The sequence below is a fragment of the Myodes glareolus genome, chromosome 1 (genome assembly GCF_982192425.1).
Source record: "Myodes glareolus chromosome 1, mMyoGla1.1, whole genome shotgun sequence".
Taxonomy (NCBI): domain Eukaryota; kingdom Metazoa; phylum Chordata; class Mammalia; order Rodentia; family Cricetidae; genus Myodes; species Myodes glareolus.
The window spans coordinates 17,980,304-18,005,371 of record NC_142026.1 but is presented as its reverse complement, the minus strand read 5'-3'; the positions used below and the strand labels follow the sequence as shown (position 1 = coordinate 18,005,371).

The 25,068-nt window shown below is 52.6% G+C and overlaps 1 protein-coding gene across 4 annotated transcripts; it reads right to left on the bottom strand.

Annotated features, from left to right (window-relative positions):
• Positions 1–8,506: 8,506 nt before the first annotated feature.
• Positions 8,507–21,269, bottom strand: Slc4a3 (solute carrier family 4 member 3). Of its 4 annotated transcripts, none has more exons than XM_085697917.2 (23): positions 21,254–21,269; positions 20,468–20,613; positions 19,994–20,159; positions 19,205–19,479; positions 18,976–19,091; positions 18,357–18,553; positions 16,781–16,929; positions 16,503–16,683; positions 16,038–16,173; positions 15,587–15,770; positions 15,157–15,256; positions 14,581–14,765; positions 13,900–14,125; positions 13,556–13,774; positions 12,930–13,078; positions 12,540–12,734; positions 12,105–12,335; positions 11,775–11,864; positions 11,171–11,337; positions 10,359–10,612; positions 9,903–10,072; positions 9,513–9,686; positions 8,507–8,780 (listed from the first exon to the last, which is right to left on the bottom strand). In XM_085697917.2, exons 2-23 carry the CDS (start codon positions 20,516–20,518, stop codon positions 8,703–8,705), a joined length of 3,693 nt encoding a protein of 1,230 aa, XP_085554043.2. In that variant the 5' UTR covers positions 20,519–20,613; positions 21,254–21,269; the 3' UTR covers positions 8,507–8,702. The 4 variants fall into 4 exon arrangements, with proteins under 4 accessions (XP_085554043.2, XP_048315184.2, XP_048315182.2 ...); XM_048459227.3 differs by lacking the exon at positions 21,254–21,269 and adding an exon at positions 21,003–21,097; XM_048459225.3 differs by lacking the exon at positions 21,254–21,269 and adding an exon at positions 20,771–20,892.
• Positions 21,270–25,068: the final 3,799 nt, after the last annotated feature.

The following is a 25,068-nucleotide window of genomic DNA, read 5'->3' as shown; positions in this document are numbered from 1 at the left end:
GAATCTCAGAATCAGCCCCACCTTCCACCACAGAAGCTGAGTCACTCTCTTTCCAGACTTCCTGGAAGGCACCCAGCCTGACTGAGTCCCATCAGGCACTTCCACCAAATGCACGATTCAAGAGCAAGCAATGTACAGAAGTAGGATGGTGGAGAATCCTGGTAGTCACTCCAGGGACAGAATAACAAGGTCACATCCTTCCCAGGGACTAGACTGTGGCACCCTGCACTCAGTGGCAGTAGTTGTGCCTGATATTTTCTGTGTATGGATTTAACAGTGGTTCTGACCAGCTGTGTCTGAGTTGGATCCCCTTCCTTCACAAGAGCTCTGTGACTCCTTCTGCTCAGTCCTGTGGTGTGATGAAGTCAGCTGGAGGGCAAAGAATAATTCAAACCGGTGCACATTTCCCCTGGATGTCAACCACAGAAACCCCTGGGGGATGGAGGAAACTCTCAGCATCTCCCATAAAATGACCTTGCTCTCACACGCACAGGGGAGAGCCAAGAGCACAGCAGAACCCAACCTCTGAGTGCTTGCAGAGAGGTGATTCTTGGAATCTGCAGTGGTCTGAACGGATCTGTTCCTGCAAAATTTATGTTGGAGAGAGGCCCTGTTAATGGAGACTCTTCAGCAGGTAAAAGCTGCTGACGTTATAGTGCCCTTGGACCTGAGAAAGTCCTTTGGTCCCACCTCTCCCCTTTTTCCATGTGAGGGTGCAGCAACAGGTGCCATCTTGGAAACAGCCAGCAAGCCAGCACCAGACACTGAGTCTGCTGAATTGAACTTTTCGGCCTCCAGTGCTGTACGAAATAAATCTCCATCATATTTTATGAATTTCCCATCCTGTTCATTACAGCATCAGGGAAAGTCTAAGGACTAGCCCGAAACCTCAACTTGCTTTCTCAGTTACCAAAATCTCTCCTCGGTAAATCTGAGCCCACCACCAATGGTAGAGGGTACGGAAGCAAAGTCTTCTCCTGTGAGGTAAGTTGTTGGTACTGGATGAAGTCCCTTAACCAGCTCAACCTTGGAAACAAAGCAATCTCGTTAGCCTAAAGTCCATGTTTTTCCTTCTCTACTTCCCAGTTCCCCAGGCCCTCCTACACTCATTAATATTTGTCAATCAGAGGAAAAGTTTTCATGACCCTTAAGGTGACTTTGGGGCATAGAAGAAAATGCTTCAACACCCATAATGTCTCAGCAACATGACTGTATAAACATGAGATGAACATAGAGAACACCAGTAGACATGCTCCAGAGTGGACTGGGGGCAGGGGGCATGGGACATGGACTCTCAGACAACGCAGGAACATGGGATGGGGTGGATGGTGACGCGGTCTCGACCCCACACAAAACTACAGGCAACTAAGGAGTGCTGAAAACAGGAGAAATAGGCAGGGAAGAGCAAACCAACCAGTTATCTAATGTCAAATGGTCATACACACAAGTAACACTATACAGACTGAGCAAATTTTCTTTAGGAATATATATGTATATACACATATATATGTGTGTAACAGCAATTAATGAAAAAGAGATCATGAATTTGAAAGAGCAAGAAAAGGTATATGGGAGGGTTTGAAGAGAGAAAAGGAAAGCAGAAATGATGTAATTATATTATAATCTCAAAAACTAACAAAAAGAATTAATGAAAGTTAATGTATTTGATTTCGTTTTAAGTTCTTCACCTGACTGACAAACCTCCCAAAGTACAAAAGTGATTTTAACAGACTTAATAAGCTAAGAAATCAAAAACAGGGGGGCTGAAGAGATGGCTCAAAGGTTAAGAGCACTGACTAGTCTTCCAGAGGTCCTGAGTTCAATTCCCAGCAACCACATGGTGGCTTACAACCATCTGTAATAGAAACCAGTACCCTCTTGGGGCATGCAGGCAATGAGGCAGAACACTGTATATATAATAAATAAACCTTTAAAAATACACGAACAGTGAAACTTAAATTCTGTTAAGTATTATGAAGTTGGTGTACACTTAGATTTAAACTTGAAAAAATCGCACATAGCAATTAAAGTACAAATGTCAAAGTAGAATGTGAAGTGTAATGTATTATTCTAACGGGCCAAATTCTCTTTTAAGTTGTGCATTCTATATACGTAAGCTAATACATATGCAAAAATATTTAGTTTAAAGAGATTTAAATGATAGTTTATATTCCTTTGAGCATTAGTAGCCTTGATTTTAATTATTCTCAGGCCACTAAAATATTTACACATGGAGAAGATGGAAACCTCCTAGCTAATTGAGGTTGTTAATGAGTCAGGGGTTCTTAGTAAAGTGCGGACTAGAATCCAGGTGAGTCTGCAGAAGCCCCATGAAGCCCTATTTTGAGTCACTTTCTAACTTAAAGACACAGGTTGCTGAGCAAGCCACCCCCATAGGTTAATGACTACCAGTCGCTAACTAAGCCTACCACCCAGGTGGTGGGCATTATGGACCTGATCTGGTGTTTATTTAATCCTGAAGGCAGAGAACAATGTATTGTTCATTTATCTCGAGAGAATATCTTTGTCCTTGGGCTGGGGAGATTGTTCAGTGGATAGAGTTCTTGCTACACAAACAAGAGAACCTAAATTCAGATTGACAATACCCTTGTAAAAAGCTAGCAATGCAGTCTAGAATCCCTGTGCCTGGAAGGCAGGAATAGGCTTGTTCCCTAACTAATCTAGCCAAACCAGTGAGCTCTACTCCAGATTCAGTCAGAGATGCCGCTCAAAAAATACATTGGAGAGTGATTAAGAAAGACACTCAACTTTGACCTCTGGCTTCCACATGTACAAATACCTATACACACACATGAACATATACATACATATCATACACACATACAAAAGACTCTCTGGTTCTTCTGATATGCTTCTCCCTTTGTAGGGTTTTGCTTTCGTTTTGCCTTTTTGTCATTTCTATATGTTACTTATAAAGATCGTACAACTCTGGATGTTATAGTTTTATATCAAAATATTTAGCTTTTATGTCAAAATATGTAATTAAATTCTAATAATCTCTTATAGCTAGCTATGTCTGAGATCCAAAATCATTCTCTAAGATATTGGCTGATCCCATATCCTATCCCAACTGTGAGAGTGACAATTACATTTTAAGTTTTAATTATTATGCTGTAGAGAGCCATGAAACAAAAATGCCTCTGATCTGCAAGCCCCTTGCCCAAGGACAGAAAGGCTAGAGGCTATGGTTTATGGGGGATAACAAGCCACATGTTTTTATTACCCTAAACAAGTTTGTTTGTCCCATCCGGTGGCCTGGATGTGCTTAAGCACATGTGGGTGGGAGGTTCACATGCAGGAAATAAGTCAAGATGTATGCTTGCCCCTGATTGGATGTAGGCTGGAGGTACATCAGGATGTATGCTTGCCCCTGATTGAACTTCCTTAAGCCACTGAAAACTGTGACTCAGGCCATTTTTCTGGGGAACCAGAGATGGACCTGGCCAGAGTCCATCCAACTGGCCAGTACTTAATTAAAGCTTGCTTCAAATTTGACTATTTGACTTTAAATTGTGGTAGTGGTCTTATTCACGACCGGTGGGATTAACACTACCTTATCTTCTGTGGCCCTAGAATTTCTGATTTCCTTGGAAATGTTCAAAAGGGCTTCCCCAGGGTCTGTGTTCTACTCCATCTGAGGAAACTTTAAGAAGGAATTCCTAAGTTTAATAATTCTCTAGGGCAGCCTCTTCCCTGCTTCTCCCAAGCAAACATTGCAGTGGTCAAGGTCATTTCATAGAGCAAGGTCTATTCAAGAGACACTGCAACCAAATTCTATATCTCCCAGTAGGAATTGACAGCATAGCCAAAGTCACCAACTGGTAGCCGAACTGAGGCTTTGACTCAGGACTCCCAGCTTCTAGTCCTGATGCTCTGGCCACTCCATCACAATGCCGTCAGTGATAGCAAAACCAGCAAAGAATGCTCCTGGACCACAACCCCAACACTGCAAAGTATCACGTGTGCTCACTGCTGCCTGGTAAATGGAGGAATAAAAATAGGCTTGGTTCCTGCCCTGGAGCATTCTAAAATAAATATGCAAACTGAGCATTTGCATTTCCATAGCAAGGCGAAATAAGTAATAGGAAATTACTTTCAACTGTTGTGGAAATGAGGTCAGCAATGATCCATGGGAAAAACTATTAGTTTAGGATGGGGCTGTCAACACTGCCTTCATGTTAGACTCTCTGAGATTGAGGGGGACACACTTGAAAAGCTAATGGAAGAGTTAGGGTAGACCATTCACCTAGCATACGTGAGCCCTGAGTTCCATTCCTCCTGCACACACACACACACACACACACGAGCCTGTAAAGTCCAGATAGTTTGTTAAAACTTCCTAAGTGGTTCCAATACATACACATAGGCCTCTGGCCTGAAGAGTGACTTCTGACACCTCTGTCATATTATTGTCGTGACTTGTGCCATGAGTACCTGCTAAATGTCCAGGTCTCGCTCTACGTCAACTCCCTTATTTTTACTTCAGCTTTATCTGCACCATGCTATGGGCAGAATCACAGAGAGGCTATGTACATGTAAAGACACCTAACCGAACTGGCAGACCATTCAAACATGATCTGGATTCTAGTATTCTGAGGAGCTACTGGTGGATTAGGAAGCACAGATGGACCCAGGGCCCATCTCAGAGCCAGCTGACTCCACATTCTCCCCTTCTCCTCTGCCGCAGCCCCTGGAAAATACAGCAGCACTTACTCTCTAGCCCGGCCCATATCAACCTGCCAGTCTGGCATGGAGGACAACACCATCAACCTCTCTCTCCCTGGCTATCTCAGAAGGAAACCCACACTGCCTCTTTGGGCTCTGGAGCATGATTCCTATCCGTCACAGAGAAATGACAGCTTTACGAGAAACCAACACAAGCACTGAAACCTTTTTGGGAATTCCTGGAAAGGTCTCATTGGTGTCACATGGGGCAGTCACTGGATCCTAAAGAAGATGGAGTTCAGAACCACTTGTCCCTTCCTACTCTGTCCACCCCCGTGCCTTCTTTTTTCTGTGGCCAGGCACCATGTGAGGCATTGATGTCACAGAAAGGGTTTGGGTTTATACAGAAAGCACAATCAATGGCATGCCAGGGGGCACTAGGTAAGCTCCGAAAGCAAGCCTGGTTTGCACCCCCTTCAGAGTTCTTCCCTTCCATCTCTGCACCAGCCCCATGCTCCGCTGTACCTGACACCAGCTATGCCCCACCGACGGGGACACAGGATATGAAGGAGCTCTGGGCAACGCTTTCCCATTGCCAACAGCCACTGTGCTTCATCTGCTACCCAGAGAGCTTCCCAGTGGCTGTCCGCTTAGTTAGCATTTGATAAAGCATCGTTCGATATTAACGAACAGTTCCTAGGAAATTGGAAATAATCCCAGCAGGCCACTCAAACGGTAAATCTTCCTCACAGAACATAAATCCTATGGATATTAGAGCCCACGGGTTTTTTTTCCTCCAAAATGGATGAGACACGCAATGGATCAAATTCAAACGATTGAATAATTTATCTGGAAACCAAATTCCTCACTCTGCACTTCCTGATTTGCCACCTTGGATTCAGGCCACTGGTAGGCACTGCCAGAACCTGTTTTTGTTGGTTCTCCGCAATAGTTTCACTGAGAGCTAAGCGGGCAGTGCTTGGTACAGGTGCCCTTGAGTTGAGCTTGTCTTAATTTTGCTGCTTAGAATTCCCTTTGAGAGTGCCAAGTGTCAACAGCCATGAAGATTATTTGAGTCACCTGACATGATACAAGAAGGGATGTCACCTGGCCTGCCAAACGGTACATCTTATTGCCAGCTTCTGTGCCCAGAAAGAGGGGTGTGGGGCATGTGAGCAGATGGCCCACAAACCCTGACAGCCAGCTGCCACGAGGGCCTTGGCGGTCTGAAGTGAGCAGAATCCTCGGCATGGAACAGGGCAGTGACAGCCACCTTCTTTGTACAAAGCGAAAGAAGGAGTTAGAACCCTGGACAGGAAATGGGCTTGAGTTTGTCCAAGGATAACGAAAACTCCCGGGCACTTGCCCAAGGTGTGGCCAAAATCTGGCTCTGAAAGTTACAAAGGAAAAGAGCAGAATGTGAGATGCTGTTTCCGGACTGGAAGCGTCCCCCACACCCCGACACTTTGCGCAGGCCTACTCCTTTTCCAAACCACATCAGTCAACCATGAGTCTGCTTGTTTAAATATACCAGGGCCTTCCCATCGTCTCTCGCTACCTGGTGGGAGAATTCCTTCTGTGAGGAGACATAAGCTCTACTCCCCGCTTAGAAGGCCCCAACAACAGACTTAAGTGCAATCCACTGAAGCTCATGCTGGGGAACCCATGAGTTTCTTCTCCAAGAGCGTGGACAAGGGGCTGACTAGAGGGGTGTGCATGACCACCCCAAAGCAGCCACACTGGAAAGTCTTCACCCAACATGGGTGATGGCTTCCCCATAGTCAAAATAAATGGCTTTGAGGAGAGGCTAGACTCTTACATGAGGGTCTAATGCCCCCCAAGCTCCCTTCTGAGGAGATGTCAACAGGCCACAGGCCACTCCTGATAGTCTCTTGCCAGCAGCCACAGCTGATCTCATCAGGGTGGCTGTTTTGTTTGGTGGACCATATTCCACAAACCAGCCTTGTAATACCCACCTCTCCCCGTCTAAGCTGTGCTGTCGGGGTAGAGTGCCTCTCCAGATTACCCCTCCGTGCTTTTTAAAAATGTCCTCAAAGGTCCCAGGTCCTTGAGAGGATATGGCCAAAGGCCCAGTCAAAGAAAGGTCAGCGGAAACACAGGGGCCACCAAGGCTTTGAGACCAATTCCAAATGTCCTCAAGTGACATCCACTCTAGACATCCAGGCTTGAGTCTTATCATGCCCGGTCTCTTACAGAAGCAACCTGGTCTCCACTCCTGTCACTCACAGTACTCTTCCTGGTGACTTTCTGGGTTGTTAGGAAAACCCCATCAGTCTGCCCATGCCCAGCCCTGCCCAGGCACCCACCACAGAATTCCATCTCCTGTCAGGCCCCGCTCAGGCTTGACTGACCTCCTGAACGGCAGCCCACACCCTACGGCTCATCTCTCCACATCAACCTTTGAGTACTACGTGTCGTGGCTGTCTGACTCCACTTCCAAGTCTTTCTCACTTTTTGCTGTGAGGTCTCAGGGTCTCCTCGCTCTACCGAACATCACTGTCCCCTGCTACTAACCCTGACTAAGGCTCATTTCCACGTGAAACCCCTTCTTCTCGCTTGCAATAGAGGGGTCCTGGAAAAGCAGGCTCCTTCCTGAGTTGTATGGGAATCCCCAAAACAGAAGAGCCAGTCAGCGGCCAACATCCAGAAAGGGCTCTAGGCTGGGAAGGGAAGTGGGTTTTCACGTGAAGCCTGTCAGTCAAACCTGCCTAGAAGGTCCTGCCCTCTCTGTGTGTGAAACCTTTGTTTTGATTCTAGGCCGAGAATTTTGGCTCTACCTTGTCATGGTCCATCTGGCAAGGTTTTGTCTTCACGGGAAATAGAGAAGCCAAAGGCATGACAGCATCAGAGACCAAGGGTGTGTGGACAGCTGGGATGAAATGCTTAAAACATGACAGGCCGGCACTGCCGACTTGGGAGCACAACAAACATCCCACCTGTTCTGTGTCCCGCGCCTCAGGCACTAGCTGTAGGCCTGAACACGTAGCAGGAGAGCAGAGGTCAAAAGGGAAACACAGACTTACAGAGTAAGCTTCAGAGGGAAAGGACCGTGTGAAACCAAGGGATTATTAACCCTGGATGCTTGGAGCAGACCAGATGAACCTCCCAGAACCCTGGAAACTAAGTTTGGGATCAAATCGGATCCGCCAGGTGGCAGCCTTACTCCGGCTCAGCCCACAGACCATGCAGTGTGCAAAAATAACCACCAGAGGGCTACACAAGGCCGGCAGGCTACATCAGGCAGCTGGTTACCTAGCAACCATAAAGCATTGAGTCCTGTTTCCACCCTCCCCAAGGCCTCCCAGGTTATTTCTGGCAAAAATAGAAAAAAAAAAAAAAAAAAAAGGCTGTTGCACAAGGAGTGGTTTCAGGAATCCTAGAATCGCTTCACTCCTAAACCAGGAGAATCTAAAACGGTCCTGGAGGCCCCAAACCCCGTGCCGCTGTCCTGGCGTCTAGAGGCTTGGGCTGCTATTCCCGCTCCCTAGATGCACATTTTCCTTTCAGCTTTGTAGCCCCACAGGACAAAAGTCACCCTGATTTCCCTAGTGGCTTAAGGAAAGCAATGCCTTGCTGGCCTCTCCTCCTTTCTAATCCAGAGCTAAATTAGTGGGCACGTGACCCTCGATCGACTTTGAACCTCTCGCTCTTCAAAAGGCCCGCCTTCTTGAACTTTGTGCAGTCTTCAATCGACCCCTCCTCCTCGAGGCCTCGGTTCCTCGCTTCACACCTCTTCTAGCCTGGATGACCCTGATAATATCTCAGACAGGGAAGTGTGGCACCAAGAAAAGGAGGCGGACATGAGACAAGGAGTGTGTTATAATGACTTCAAGGCCTGTGTCGTCTAGTCTGTGAAAGTCACGGGGCCACTGGCCTGGCATGGGAAGTGACTCCGGGCACATCCCTGGGTCCTAAGGAATGTCTGGCCCTGATGCGGGGTTCCTAGGGTCTGTGAGTCACCGAGGTGGGGTCTCTGAGGGGCACCATCTTGAGGGTCACACAGGCATGTGCAGCTCATTGTACTCGTCCTGGCCGTCCTCGTCAAAGTTCGGCTCAGCATCTTCAGAGTCCAGCTGCAGAGGGGAGCACAGGGTTGGGAAAGTCAGGGGGACTTATACATCCCCTTCTGTTCCTCACAGCCTCGTCTAAACACCTTCTCTCCCTGCTCCAGGACCCTGGCCAAAGCCTTCACTACCAGGTCACCTAGAACATACAAGTCATACCCGTACAATGGCAACTATGACACAGGAAGCTCCTTCCTAGGATCCCAGCACCTCTGTACCCCGTATCTGAGCATGCAAAAGCTGAAGAACTGGGACAGGGGGGTGACTCAGCAGATCAGACATCTGCCACCAAGTCTGATGACCTAAGTTCAAGTCCCAGGACCGACAGGGTGGAAAGAGAAAACCAACTCCTGAAGGTTGCCCTCTGACCTCAGCACGCAACGAGATATCCTTTCCTATAGCTGAAAGAAACAGGCCTCAGGACTGATGTCGGTGCTACGCCAACCCAGGTGATTTTGTCCAGGCACAACGTGCACAGCTGTCCACAGCAGCCCTGTCTTGTTCTTTCTGAAACCTCTTATCAACAGCTTTACCTAGATTCCTACTGACAACTCCCAACAGCCCTTTGATAGAATCTACAAGTCCATTACACTGGTAAAAAACAGCATTCCAGAACACTCAGCAACCTTCCCAAGTTCACACAAACCAACAGGTATTTGAGACTTTATAACCTGGAGCCCGGGTATCTAACTCCAGTGCCCACCTGTCTTCATCCCGCCAGTCCAAGCCATCATCCCTTACCGCCTGCAGCTCTCTGTCCTGGAAGAGCCGGGGCAAAAGGCAACGCCTTAGAGGCACCGTGAGCAAGAGCAGGAAAGGAAAGGCCAGAGAGGCCGCCGTTGACTTGACCACCCAGAGGAGAGCAATGCAGCCCAGCTGGATGCAGGTGAACAGGTGCATCCGCCATGTCTTCACCTGGGGTACAGGCTCAGTCTCATTCCACAGTGGCCATTCTGCCCCCCACCCACACCTATGGGAACGTAACTCTCCAGGTCCCAATTATCCTTACTGTATTCCTCCCATCCATTTCTAACCTGGGAGTCCCTCCAGACTCCCTCCCATCATCCTGCACGCACACGCACACACACACACACACACACACACACCCGGCTGCATGCATCTGGGCCTGACCTTGGTCACATAGGGCTGCTCAGGATGGTGCTTTGCTGGCATGAAAATGAGCAGCAGACGTTGGGACAATTGGATGCCAGACAGCGAAGTGACCCCCATATATAGGAAAATCCCGAAGAGTACGGCCAATGGGATCCGGCGCAGCACAGCCCCCATGACGATAGATAGGCCTGGAGGAGGTGACACAGACCTACTTAACCCTGTCCCCTGTCCTGTCTGGACAAAGGGCCTGGTAAGGGAATAGACTCACTGGACCAATCTAGGTCTCTCACAAAGAGAGACGGAGCAGGACAAGAAGCGGGGAAGAGCTCCCAGAGTGTGCGTAGATGGGTTGGGGTCCTGAGGGAGAGCTAAGCACAATACACCTGCAGATTCAGGAGGGTCAAGCCCAGAATCAAGAGGATTTGAAGCCACTGGGCCCAGGAACACAAGTCTATGGGGAGACGCGGTGCTCACCCACAAGGCTGGCAATGAGCACTCCGGTGACTCGCTGCTCCCGAACCTCCTGGATCTGGGGCTTGTCACCAGGTGCGATGGCAGTGCGCATGACCGTCAACGCATTGACGTGGGTGACAGAGCGGACAGTGGCAGCTGTGAGCCAGGGCAATCCAAACAACCCACAGAGGCCACCCAGAGAGCCGATCAAAAGCAGATCAAGATGGAAGCCGGAACCCTTGAGTAGCCTTCGTGCCTTCTGGCTGACAATGAGCCTACGAGGGAGAGAGAGAAGGAGCCAGCTAGCAGGCACACCTGTAAAAGCACAGGACAGTCGCCCAAGGCTTGAGGGGAGGGAGGAGAGCGCTCCCTGGACCCGTCAGCTTCCTCTTTCACGTTCCCAAATTAAAGATCTCACACTGCAGGAAATCGGAGCCAAATTCCCATGCTGCAAGCATTTAAAAGCACCACAAAATCCAGACGCCAGATCCTACCATGTTATTTTGGTTAAACCAAAATGAGAAACGTGTGAGCATCACTAGGTGAGAGAACACCCTGCCAGGATTCTGAGACTGCCAAGTGCCACCCTGCCGGCTGTGGTCGTGAGAGGACCAGGTCAAACCATCACGGGAGAACCATGCCTGGGCCCACACGCCCACGCCTGTTCCAGCCTGTTGCTCTAGCTCCTCCACCCCCTCGTTCTCACTCCTGCGAGAGCCCAACAAATTCCTTTCAGTCTACCACAGGGCATCCCTACACAGATCAGACACCCCTGCCTTAACCCTGAAGCCGAGCCGTCCCTCCATCTCCCCCTCCCTCTCCAGCCCTCTCACGCGGTGATCTGTGTCTCCATGAATATCAGGATGAGGACCAACAGTGCAGGGACAGCGGCAGCCACCATCATCCAAGGTGGGAAGGGACGGGCGCTGCCCAACGGTGGGATGAACCACGTGCGCTTATGTGGGGAAGTCACGGAAAGCCCTGTAGGCACCGTCAGCTTCTGCATGGAGGAAAGAAGGCAAGGGCCAGAGACTTCTTACAGAAGAGGTCTACATTGCAGATATCCCTACCACAGAGGCCCCAGCTGATGAAACTAATTTTCAGTCTTCAAAGTTACTGCTCCTCCCAGGGCTGACAGAAGGCATAGCAATGGAAGCATCCCCCTGGCTCCACAGCTAGGGGAAGACCCGGTACTCTGCACCAGCCCACTTCCAAATTCCTCGCACTCGGGATCATACACAGTTCGGATACCCTGGGTGCCCCCTGAACATCATCACAGCAGCCCCCGGTGTGGTCCAACTTCTTATCACTCGACCAGGAGGGCTGGGCTGCAAGCCTGCTCCAGAACCTGGGGCTCGTGGGGATTTGCAGTGGCCACGCAGGCGGGGCACACTCACCTGCGGATTTGCAGTGGCCACGTAGGCGAGGCACACTCACCTGCGTGTAGGTGTCTGTGATGGAGTAGTCCACCAGGACCATCACCAAGATGGAGATGGGAATGCCAAAATCGCCAATGATGCGTCGAGCCTGCCAAGTACACCCAGAGGATGAGGGTTAGGAGGCACCCCCCCCGACCCTTTCTGGGGCCAAGCTGCGCCAGGAGTACCCTAAGATGTCCCTCTAGGTGACTCCCCTGTGTACAAGCCACAGCTGGGAGGCACTATTGTCTTGTTGTGGGGAGGGGCAATGGGTTGGCCAGGAGGGGGCAGGCAGAAGACTCTCAGGAGCTGAGCCTCGAAGGGACAGGGATCAAGTGAGACGGAGTACCTTGCCCCCCAGGAAGCGACTGTTCCTGAACTTGCGCAGGAAGAAGGCAATGAGGAAAGTCCCCAGCATGAGGATGAGGGACAGCAGAGCTGTATTGGGCTGGTTCCTTGGGCCTGGTGGTCCCTCTGTAGGGGGCAGGGCACTACTATTCAGTTCCAAGCCAGTCTCTAGGGTGCCCTCCAGGACCCCTTCCGGTGGGTAGAATGGCAGCAGAGGATGCTCTGTGAACACCTATGTGTGGAGGAGAGGATGCCTCACCCTCCACAGGCAGACGGCAAACCCAGTCTTGATGTCCCAACCTCCACTTCACGCTCACACGCATGTGCGCACACACACACACAAAAGCCCTCTTCCCATACCTTGCTCTCAGCAAGCTCCAGGCCTCCCTAGGGCACTACCTCCCTATCCGTACCCACCCTCTGGGAACTGCCACACCTTGTAGAGCTTGTGAAAAGTCTCATAGATGAAAATTAGTGAGATGAGGAACGCGAAGATCTCCTGGGTAAACGGCGAGATGTAGCGGACCAGGAAGCTGCCCTCTGCAGCCACCAGGGCCAGGACGAAGACCACCAGCCAGAGGCCCACCCACACTCGACCGGTGAGGTACTCCAGGTCCTGAGCTCGGCAGAACTAGAGATAGTAAGGGGTGTGGTTAGCTACAGGAGGGCCATCTGCCCCGGAAGTTGGTGCCTGTGGGCTGAACAAGGGTACACGCCAAGGGGAAGAAGGGACGGAGGATAGAGACCCAGCTCCTGGACACCTGAATGAGGGACTAACAAAGGGTGGGGAGGAGGGGCAGCACCCGGGGTAGGGAGCAGGCTTCACCTTGAAGAAGGCTTCCTCAAAGACCAGCAGGGGCCCGGAGAAGCCCACCACGAGCAGTGGCTGGGCCCCCAGCAGAGAGAAGAGGACCCCAAGCACAGCTGTGGACACAATCAGCTCCGACACGCCCATCAGCCCTTCCGTCTTCTCTCCTGGAGTGGAGAGGGGTCAGCAGGGTGGCTGTAAGTCTGGCTTTTCCTGTCCTGACCCCTTCCTCATCCAGTTCCCCAGCAAGCACAGAACAGCTCCCAGAATGACAGACAGGGCCTTACGCACATTCCCAAGGAGATCACAGGGATCCTGCCCTTGCACCCACATTTTTATTTTTTTGTTTTTCGAGACAGGGTTTCTCTGTAGCTTTGGAGCCTGTCCTGGAACTAGCTCTTATAGACCAGGCTGTCTTCAAACTCACAAAGATCCGCCTGTCTCTGCCTCCCGAGTGCTGGGATTAAAGGCGTGTGCTACCACCGTACATTTTATAGCCACCCAATAAGGGATCACTGCGGTTCTCTGACCCAGTAGGGAGTTGCAGCTCTCCTATCCCCTCTGTCCATCACCCCACTAAGTGATGTGAACGACATAACCCTGCAGGTGACATCTGGCCCCCACAGGGACCCCAGAAGTCTCACCTAGTAGCCCCCCAAAGGTGATGGCAGGGCTGAGGGCTGCAAAGTAGATGAAGAGCACGGCGGCCACGCACTGGGAGTGCAGCGCGTCCCGCAGGTCACTGGGGTAGTGCGGGTAGCGGCGCTTCACATCCCGCACCAGACCCCCAAACACTGAGCCCGTCCGCTGCAGGGGATCATCTTCAGAGGTTACCTCGGAGCCCCCCATCTCCAAAGACAGTTCTGGGCAAGGGAGCAAGATACCAGTGGAACACAGGCCACTTCCTCCCGTCTGGAAGCCCTGGCTGCATTCCCCAGCATTGTGGGCAGGGATGGTAAGAACACAAAGGACTGGGCTGGGGTCTGACCTTTGCCAGGGGCCACATATCCGCCCCGGGTGGTCATCTCCACTTTGGTCTGTTCCCGCTCCCGCCGCTTCCTCAGCAGCTCGCGCTGGAAGGCAGCCACGGAGCGTAGTAGGTCACGGCCCTCCACTTCCGATGGGGGTATCACAATGCTGCCATCTAAGAACTCGCTGATGGCACCCAAAAGGTCCTGCCGGTCGTCTGCCTGGTAGGCAGCCTCGTGAAACAGCTGGAAGGGAGTATGGCTCTCAAGGATGGGCCATGAGAGCCCAGGAAGAAGATTTCAGAGAGGTGGCATTGGGTCACAGAGGGAGAGCGGGGAAGATAGACAGTGGTAGGCACCAGGACAGTCTAGGAAGGGAGTCTGGAACATCTCTGACTGGACAGAGCCCATCCTCGACAGGTTAATGAGCATCCCAGACATCAGCTCGGCTAGGAGGCTCTCCTATGTGAGGCCAGTCACGGTCCACACCACCAACCCTCCAAACCCTCCAGTCCACATCTTCACATCCAAGGCATTGCGTGTGAGCTGTACGTCTATGTAACCCCCCTTTCCGAGCACAGTCCAGGGTTCTGTGTCCTACCCTGGGCTAACAGCTCTCCAGCTCCACTCCAGAGACAGTCGGCTAAGGAACCAGCATGTCCCACGTGGACAGGCCCAACATCTGAGGTTACAGGACTAACCTTGTCAGACATGAGGGTGGCGATGGAGCGTCCTAGCTCGTGATAGTCGGTGCTGGTGTGGCGGGGCCCCAGCATCACGAAGAGGAAGCGAACGGGTACGGGGACCTCAAGCACAGACTCCAAGAGCACAGCCTCACTGAGCCGCACAAAGGCTGCTGCTGGCTGCTCCAAGAAAGGCACGCAGCCTACAGAAAGATGAAAGCAGGGATGGACAAGGAGGAGCAGTTGAGGCAGGCCCCGGAAGGGCGAGCCAGGTTTTTCTGTGCACTGGAGCAGTTGGGTACTGCAAAAGAAGCTTCAGGTCTAAAAGTACCCTGGTCGCGTACATGTGTACAGTCACAAAACAGTTACCAATAGGTGGAAACGAAGGTTACCACACAGGGATAACTTTCCTCCTTACTCCCACAATGATGCTATATGAAACTAGCAGCAGTTAAGATGGCAGGAAACTGGAATGCAGGCAGGCCAGGAATGAGGAAGAAAGGACTCAAGAGTAGCGTCCTTCGGAGGCCCAGGGGAACAGACCACAGAGAGGACACTCAGGAACCCTTGTCCCCAGTACCCAGCCCTCCTTACCCACAAGCACAACGGTGGCCTCGGCATCTTCAGGGATCTTCTCCAGAAGTTTCAGGCTTTTCCCCCGGTGACCATCTCCTCCGGGCATGTGGAGGGGCTTCTGAGGACGCAGAACTGGAATAGGGCTGGGACCCAGCCTGGAGGCCATGGCAGGCCCTCCCTAACCTTGCCCCAGCCCTGGTTCCTCTCTCCCCAACTTTTTAGAAGGGTCCAGCACCCTCCTCTATGTCCTGCCCCACCTCAGTTTTGTCAGTTGAATAGCTCCCACATCACCACACCAAAACTCCGTATCGCCAACACACGGAGTCCACGCGTGTGCCACCTACAGACCCCACAGCATGCTCGGCACAGTGCCGGGCTTCCAACCTTCCCAATCTCAACTAAACCGGGCATCCAAGTTCCCAAGCTCAGACCAGACAAGGTGACTGACCTCCTTGGCATCAGGATCATGTGGCCACAATGGGGCTGGCTCCCCTAGGTCATCAGCAATGGTGGGTACCGCACCATCGGGGCCATGACTAGGGGTTGGGTGGTGATTCCCCAGGACTGAGTTCACGCTGGAGCTTGACGGATTTCGAGGGAAAAAGCCACTGTCCTTGTCATCATTGGGATGGCTAAAGAAGGAGGCGAGGTAAGTTGGAGAGGTTTATGTTAGACGGAGGTCACAAGGAGGTGAGAAGTAGGAGGACTTTTTACTTAATGTGAGAGCTTCCTATTGGTTAGGGCTGCAGAAAGACAGGAGCGGAAGCGGGTTAAGCTCCCCATCCCATCCAGTATGCATGCTCAGGCTGAGTTCCCACACACACACACCCCAGAAGAGGCAATGCTCATAGGACAACTGAAGAAGACAGAGCCCTCATCCCCAGGCTCCTCACACACACCTGTGTTTCAAGAGCAAAGTCCGCAGGACACTAGCCCTGTCCTCTGGCCGGATCTGGTCAGACACAATCATAGTCTCCACCACGAGGTGAGCGATGCCTGGCAGGGTGGTCTGCTCCAAGTCCAGAAGAGCCGCTCCTAGGACACAGTAAGAGGAAGCGCCATCCTGCCAGACAGGATCCACCCCACCCCACATCCTCACTCCCCAAAGGCGGGCAAACATGCAAGGTGAGCTCAGGGCCTGTGCGCGCTACAGCATGGACACATATCACAGGATGCTGGGGAGCACTGGAAATGGTGCAAGAAGAGACCAAGCAAAGGGAGGCTCGGCTCAGAGTGCTGACAACTGGAAGGTCCATTAGACCCCAGGTGCAATCCATAGCTCTGCCCCTCAGAACTCCCAGAGTCATCCCAGGGAACTGAGCCGCCTGCGGCTCAGTGGCTCAGGCCAGACTGAGGAGCCCTACCCTGGGCAATGGTCCTCCTGAGCTCCAGTAGGCTACGGAAGGAGAGGGAAGCAACGTGGGGCTTCCCCCAGCGCTCAGTCTCCTCCTCTACGTCCTCCTCGAACTTGATCCACCGTGCCGTCTCCCGCCAGTGTGGCTCCTGGCTACGGTCCAACATCAGCTCGTTCAACTCCACGAACACCTGCAGCAGATATCAAGGTGAGGACCCAGAGGCCGCCAGGGTTAGGGTTGTCACCAGAGGGAAAGCGGATCCCAAAGGGCAACACCCGCAACACTACCTCATGAGGTCTCCGATCCAACTTCTTCTTCTTCTTCTTCCTGCGCAGGATGGGAGCCAGGCCACTGGGGCTTCCTCTCCCACCCTGTATCCGGGATGGTTTCTTCACCAAATGTCGCCTCACACCAGGGTTGTCTTCCAGCCGATGGCCTGTGAACAAGACCCCAGGGATCCATCTCGGGATCTGAGGCCACAGCCCACATGCTCCAGGCCCCTGCTGTATCCACCAAATCCACAGGGTTATGACAGACCACATAATCCAGGGGGCCATTTCACAGATCCAGAGACTGACTCTTAGGAAGTGGGAAGGCACAGTACAGAACCACCTTACACTGCTGACCAAGCCACAACGATAAGCAGATTCCAGCTGAAGTCTTCAGCCCCATCCAGACCCTGGAGCCCCTACTACAACTACTGGTTCTCCCTGTGAGGCCATAGGTCCAATGCCTGTCCCTAGACACCTAGCTCCCACATATGTACAACACCCCAATCCCGACCTCGCTAGAGCCCATCCAACAGGCTTATGCACGGCTAGCCATCCTCCCACTTGCCCTGTTTAGGCGAACAGCTGGGGACAGGCTGGCTGCCCAGTTACTCACAAGCAGCTACCCCTGCCTGGGGGCTCGGGTGGCCCCTCATGGGCTCCCACAGGCCATAGTCTTCAAAGTCCAATACAAACATTTCCAAATCCTCTGAGGCCAGCAAGTCACCAGTGCCAGGAACTGGATTCCTCCCAGGGCTCCGGTCCTCAGTGTCCCTGGGCCCAGGACTCAGAGCCCCATTGGGCTCCATGACCTTGTCTAGCGGGCTCGTCATTCCCCCTGTGGCCAAGGACTCAGCCCTGCTCCTTCCCAAAGCCCCCAACAGGAGCTGCCTTTGCCCACACAGCTGGAGATGGTAAGGTTTCCTGTTCACGGTTCTCCTGGTCCCCCAAGTCTGCTCCTCCTATCGACTCCCACCCTGGATCTGTAAATACACCCTCCCTATGACCACCCCCCCAACCCCGCTGCCACTGCTGCTGTTGCCATCGGATTGTTCCTGTCCCTGTCCTCAGGCCCTGGCAACTTTCCATGACGTATTGAGCTCAAAGCCCTAACTCCCCCCACCTCTGCCCCCGCCCACACCCTGTGAATCTCAGGAGGAGGAGGAGGAGGAGGACCAGTGATGCCCCTAGTCTGGGCACAGAGCCCCATGGGCGATGACAGGTGGCACCAAAGCCAGGCACTGATAAGATGGAAGGAATGTGCCGAGATCACAGCCAGGCCAGGCCAAGGGTGGCAGGAAGGAGTGAGGGCAGCTGCAGGCAGGCCTGGCAGGGCAGTTTAGCCCTCAGCCTCCAGGCGGGTCGGTTACAGCAGAGTTTACAGAGCAGGGGGGTCTCAGGAGAACACCCCTCGAAGAGTCCATGAGGAAGACAGCCGCTTTATGCAATAGGTGACTCAGAGAACACTCACAAGTGACACAAAGGGAAGCAGCTTGGCAGAGGTGGCTTAGTGAGATTAAGCTCTCTCTGCTACTCAGACACTGCAGACAGGGCCAAGCCCGAAGTGGGGGGACCCCCTGCAAGGTCCACTCACTCTTCATGTCGTCCAGATCTGCAGAGCCCAGCATCTGGGCCTCAGCTTCATCGGTGGGCACCCGCTGCTCTGGCCCAGGGTTGCCCAGGGCACTGCCTGGGCACAACCGTTCTCGTAGGTCATAGCTGGCTGATGGACTCCAGGGCCGGCTCTTCTCTGTAGAGATTCGGGAAGCCCGGGCTCGGGGGCTGGGAGAGCTGAAGAAGCAACGTGAGCCTTAGGTTTGATGGAGAGAGGCAAGGAGCTGGCTTAAGCTAGTGGGCTCCCTGGTCTCAGGAGCCAGAGTGAATACACAGGCTCCCTTCCCCAGCATGTCCATCCCTTCCCACTGCTGGCTCCTCTCTTCTACCTGTACCCCTGCCTCTTCACCAGCACTTCAGGTCTAGATGACCCCTGACCTCTGGCTCAACTCTTCCTTTTCTCCCCTCTTGCTCCCTCTGACTTGTAAACCTGGGTGGGGGTGGAGAAGCTCTCCTCATTTTCTCTGCTCTCCAGGTCACACCTCGGGACACTATTCAGAGTCAGGAATCAAGAAAGTGTCGGAGACTTGGGCCAATGGCTCTGGACTGCAGTGGGTTCTGCTCAATGAGGGCTGGGTGCAGGGAGCTGGGACCAGTACCTGCTGGAGCGCTGGGGGCTTTGGTCAGTGTGCAGGCCCACAGAAGGCAGGGCCTTGGTACAGGTGACCTTGTTCGAAAGGCCCGGGCTGTCATCCTCATCGCTTCCAATAGAGAACTGTGGACACACACGGACAGACTGAACTCCCAGCAGCCACCTTCATCGTGTCCTGCATCCTCTCCGTGCCAACCCCTTGGCCAGCCAACCCTCCTTCAACGATTAGGCCCCACCTTTGCTTTCTGTGGGGGCCCCAAGGGTGGGGGCTCCGCAGGCTCTGCCTCAGACTCTCCTTCCTCTTCTTCTTCCTCCTCCTCCTCCTCTGCTCCAGCTCCCCCCTCCTCTTGGATAGGGGGCGTCCCTTCTGAGGGGGGAGCAGAGGTTTTCTCCTTCTTCCTCTTCCTCCTGGTGTGCCGCGCAGAGGTGGGGAGCGGTCGCCGCAGCTTGTGGGGCGGAGGCAGGCGGGCTGAGAGCGGGTGATGGGTGTGGTGGGATGTGTGCCGGTGAACTGGGGGTGCAGGAGAGTTGGTTGAGACCCCTGAAGCAGAGTAGGGCTCCCCCACCACGGAGGACACACCTGATTCTAGCTCAAGGTCTCAAACAAGGGCACCCTAATCCTCTAAGAGCCAGGACACCCCTCCCAACTACTGCGTCCAGGCTCCTGTCATTGGCGAGGCCTGGTAGAGTGGGGACGAGAGTGACAGAGAGGAGAAAGTCGCAGAAGGGAACAGGGCATGTGACACAGAAGAGAAGCTGAGGGAAGACACAACAGGGACCATGGCAGAGCAGAGAGAGTGGATGATGAAAGTCACTGAGGGTGGCCCCAAGCCCATCTCCTCTACATGTCTGGAGCCCAGTTCCCCTGACAGGTGACAGGATGACTTAACACGGCATGGTGGCCCAGCACAGCGTCCAGCACAGGATGGCACTGAGTGATCAAGCCGGAGGTGAGCGCAGTAATGGTGGCGATGAAGGTGATGGTGGTGAAGGCTGCCGACCTAGGGGGTCCCCGGGCTACCCACACTCAAAGTCCCGCTCGCTGTAGCTGCGGCTAGGCTTCTCAGGGTCCCAGGCCGGGGTCTTGCTGATGAGGTCCCCAAACCTGCTCACAGCCAAGGTCTTGCCCAAGTCATCATCCTCCTCTTCTATGTCTGGACCCAGAGGGGGCTCCTCCAAGGGCACCCGGACCTGCAGGCCAGAGAGCCTCTCCTAAGGACCCCTGGTTCGTGAACATCCCCCCACCATCCCCAACTTCATACTTCAACATTCCCAACACTCTCTCCTTTGCCTGCATCAACATCCCCAAAACACCCTCTGAGGGCTTCCCCAGGCCTTGAGAGCACCAGTCACAGATTCATGAAACACTAATAGACCCCCTATTCCTCCACACCACCAGTACAGCTCAATGCCTGAATCTGGTGGTCCCAGGGTCAGTCAGAGGACACCCCATCCATCCTGCCCATCCTCCCCCACTCCACCCTCCACGCATCAGTCACCTGGGGTAGGGGGGAGGCGCCCCCGGGCGGCGGGATCACCCCATTAGCCATGGTAGGGTTGAAGACTTGAGAGTCTCTCAATCACTGTGAGACTCTCAAACCCCGGGTGAGAAGAAGGGGGCGCTGCGGAGACCTCTTTGGGAGCCCTGGGGGAGGAAGGCGGGGTCAGGAATCAGGCTGGTGGGCCCCCTCCGGGGAGCTACATCCCCGTGTCCAGCCCGCGCTCCCTTCCAAGGCCCAACCCGGTACCGGGTCAGCCCATGTTCCCACCCGGCCCGGGGCCCACGCCTCGCCCTTAAGTACCTCGGGGCTCCGGAACCTGCGGGGCCTGGGAGAGCCGCCGCGCCCCATGTCCCTCCCCGCTAGCTCCGGGGCGCGGCTGCCGGGTTCCCGTCCGGCCTCTCGCCTCGCAGATCCCGGCCGGGTTGGACGCAGGCGCTGGAGCCCGCAACCCACAGCTCCACCTCCTAGCGCTTGGCTCGACCGGCCAGCGTCCGCTCGGCCGCACAATGGGAGCAGATGAGCCCTGACTTACCCCACCCGGGCCAGCGCGCACTCCGCGCTCGGGTCTCCCGCAGGATCCCACCTGCCCGCAAGACCCCTCTCCAGGCGCCCCACGCATTGCGGGGGGAGGAGGGGCGGGTGCACGGCCCTAAATTCCCACAATCCCTCAAACACGCTCCTCCACCTTGCTTTTAGCCACCCCTCCCTTCCTCTCAGGAGCACTGGAAAAGACCCCCATCCGCATATACAAGCCTCCCCAGTCTAGACCACGAGATCACAGACCCCTGGAAGCAATTGCCACCAACACCTCAAGTTTCGGTTCAGCTGATGCCCTTCAAAGGCCTGGCTTCTGGATCTGGGCACCACCCAACATTTGACCTTGGCACATTATCTACCCATCTGTAGCCAGAGGCAGCTGAAACAGGGACATCCCAACTGTGCCAACCACTCTAAAATCCTGTGGCTAAGCTTCCACGCCCCGCCCCCACTTCCCCAACCGCTGAGGACCTATCTCACTTTCCAAGGTCAGAGAGATCTTAGGAAGGAGCACCTGGACCCCTGTGTGCTCTTCTCTGGGTCTCTCTGAAACTGGGCACCCTAGCACAACCCATGCCCATAAAAGCCCTGGATAATATTGGCTTAAGCCATGCCACTATATCTTAGAACAAACAAATGGAGAGGAACAGGGACTGAACCAGAGGGTGAGCAGAGGGTGAGAAGGGTAGGCTCCAGCAAGAGAAACAAATGACTCCTGGCTCAGCAAGAGAAGTGGAAAGGAGGGGAGAGGAGCAAGTGCTTTATCCCTGCGCCCCCTGCCCTGCAGGATCTCAGCCCCACCCAAGGAAAGCGCCTGGATATAATAGCCTTGTGGGGTACCGAGGAAAAACTGGCTTCTGGCTTCCCCCACTTTGTGCTCAGAGCCCTGTGCTCGGTAGCTCCCCGCCCCCCCCCCCCAGATCAAGGATTACCCCCATTTCTTTCCTATTGCTTTGATAAAATACTCCAACAAAAGCAATTTAAAAGAGACAGGGTTTATTCTAGTTTACTGTTAAGAGTAACTTCACGCTGGGGAAGTCAAGGCTGCCAGACGGAGCCTGAAGCAGCTGGTCACATCACATCTGCAATCAGGCAACAGAGATGAATAGTTCCCCCTTTTCCAGTTTACACAATTCGGAATCCACTGGCCAGAAAATGGACCGGCCACAATTAAGAGCAGGGCTCGGTCTGGTGTGCGGCTTAATCCCAGCACCGAGGAGGCTGAGACTGGGTTCCAGGCCAGCTAAGACTCCATAATGAAACCCTGCATCAAAAACAAACAAACCAAAAAGAAAAAAGTCGGTTTTTCCATATCAATTAAGATAATAAAGAGATTCCCCCACAGACATGCCCAGAGGCCCACCTGCGAGATGATTTCAGAGGCCATCAAGGTAACAATTAACACCACAGAGAACTAGTATTATTCTGATTTTAGCAGAGAATGTAGAGATGCAGGAAGGCATGCTACCCCCACTGAGGGTACACCTGGGAAGAAGGTTACCCACAAATTTGCGCATCCTTGGCAGATTTAAGGTGACGGAGCCAACCAAAGCTGGTCAGCTGTGCAAAAACAGAACATGTAAATTGCCTTCCAAAAGTCAGCATATGGGGCCCACATGTTGGTGTTGAATTGTGTCTCCCCAAAACTCATATGCAAAATCTCAACTTCCACGACCTCAGAATGAGCACTTATTTGGAAATAAAGTCATCGCAGATGTTAAGGCCACACTTGAGTGACACGTGCTCCTTTCATATCCGGTATGGCATGTCTATAAAAAGGGAAACTTTGGACACAGACACACATAGAAAGAACACCGTGTAAAGAATGACAGTATGCTGCCACAAACCAAGGAAATCCCAGAAACCGAGAGGCCTGGAACAGGTCCTTCCTGAGCATCTTCAGAGAGAATTTGGCTCTGGATACTCGATTTCAGACTTCTGTCCTCCACAATATGTCATGAAGCAGCCCTCCTTGTCATACTTCATTACAGCAATCCCAGTAAAGTAACCCGTGTCCCCATCCTTCATCACTCTGAGCCAGCTAACTCGGTATTAAGTCTAAAGGGGGCCAGGTGGTGGCAGAGGTAGTGACAGCAGCGCATGTCTTTAATCCCAGCACTCGGGAGTCAAAGACAGGCAAATCCCTGTGAGTTCGAGGCCCGTCTTCAGCCTGGTCTACAGAGCGAGTTTCCGGACAGGCTCCAAAGCTACAGAGAAACCCTGTCTCAAAAAACAAAACAAGCAAACAAACAAAAGTCTGAAGGAGCATTCTAGGATGGCCCCTTTCATCTTCCTTCTATCCTCTACATCATGGTACTGTACCCTCCCTCACAGCCAACCCGGGAGCCCTAGGGTGCTGGATTCTGTAACACACAATGTCCCTTAGAGATCCCACTCCTGAATTGATGCTGAACATAGGTTTTCCTCTCACTAGGAAGGAACACCTGACTGGTCCCTTGGAGACCCTCACCCTTACCCAGAGATGAGAACTTCAATTGCAACTCCACAAGCATCTCCCTGTATCATCCATATCTCTGGAATGATGATGAAGTAAACCCCGCCCCACCAAAAAAGGGTATTTAGGAGCCCGTGTTCATTTGTCATACTGAGTCAGGGTGAGAAGGAGACGCTGACACCCACTGCTTGTTTCCTAGCAGCTCAGTCTGTCTGACATAACGTATTCTTTCATTACGCTTGCAGGGCTAGCATTCTGCCTCCAGCATCCCTGTCCTCGTCAGTCCTGCACTGTCAGTTCTGATGGGGTCTTCATTACTGTGACAAGAGTGGTCCATGCATGCACCAAGGATGGCCACTTCGGTGTGTGTCAGCTACCAGCTCAGAGCCTGTAGATGCTTAAATGTTGGGTGACAGCAAAGGCAGAAGAAGCCAGTGACAGACAGGTTCAAAACAATAGCTACCCCACGCACCCTCCTTCACAATCCAATCTGATTTGAACTTTTGACTTGCATGCTGATGCCCCAGAATGATTTCCTGGTACGTGTAACACAGCCACAAACCATGTCCTTTGATCCATTTTGGCATCCAGACATGGAGATACAAGTACACTGTATAGACAGAAGTTTCTGTCCACCCTGGTCCTGCAGCTGTTCAGTCCCAAAAAAACACACAGAGACTTATATTAATTGTAAACTGTTTGGCCTTTTGCTCAGGCTTATTATTAACAGCTCTTACACTTAACCCTTAATTTTTAGCTATGTTTAGCCATGTGGCTTGGCAGCTTTTCTCAGTATGGCATTCTCATCTTGCTTCCTCTGTGTCTGACTTGCAACTGAGACCCTGCCTTTTCTTTTCCCGGAATTCTCCAAGTCTGATTGCCCCATCTATATTTCCTGTCTGGTTACTGGTCCATCAGCATTATATTAAACTAAATCTTTACACTTTTTTGTCACTTTACCAAGTGACAAATCTTTACAGTGTACAAGAGCACTATCCCACAGAAACACTGTTTTCAGAATCCCCTACAATTGGCCCAGTGTTGGGAGCTGCAGACCTGCAGACCCCAAACTTTCTATGACCTCTTGCCCGCTGGAGTAAACAACTTGTTTTTCTATGCTTGCAGCTGCTCTGAGCACAGAACCCTCCTGAGTTCCTGATAACAGGGAAGTGGTTTCTTGGTGGGCTTGCAGGGGGGAATCCCCAGAGCTAGGGCTTGGCCATTAGTCAAGGAGAACACTATATAAGCTGTCTGGGAACATAATAAAATTGGCATTCTTGCTTCAAGAGTGACCCATGTCTCTGTGTGTTCTTTAATCCCCAGACCCTTGCCCAACCCTGGTTCCAGGTGGTGCAGGCACCACGGTCCAGGAGCTCAATGGGCTGTATTTCTCTTATAACCATTCTCCAGAATGACTTGGTCTTGGGATCCAACATGTTAGAATGTAGACCAGTAAAAAAATGCATTTGTCATCTATGGCAACCTAAATCTTTAAAACCTCTTCCCATGTTTTGGTCATTTAAGTCCTCTCTTGCCAAGGTAGAAGTTAGAAAACCATGTACCGACTCCCTTGCAGCTAGGTTAAGACACTGACCTGAGTTCCAAC

Coding starts and splice junctions, on each gene's coding strand:
- Slc4a3 (XM_085697917.2), bottom strand. CDS start 20,518: ATGGCTAATGGGGTGATCCCGCCGCCCGGGGGCGCCTCCCCCCTACCC. Junction 20,160..20,467: donor GCGCCTCCCCCCTACCCCAG/GTGACTGATGCG, acceptor TCTGGCCTGCAG/GTCCGGGTGCCCTTGGAGGA. Junction 16,174..16,502: donor CAGGAGGACCATTGCCCAGG/GTAGGGCTCCTC, acceptor ACTGTGTCCTAG/GAGCGGCTCTTCTGGACTTG.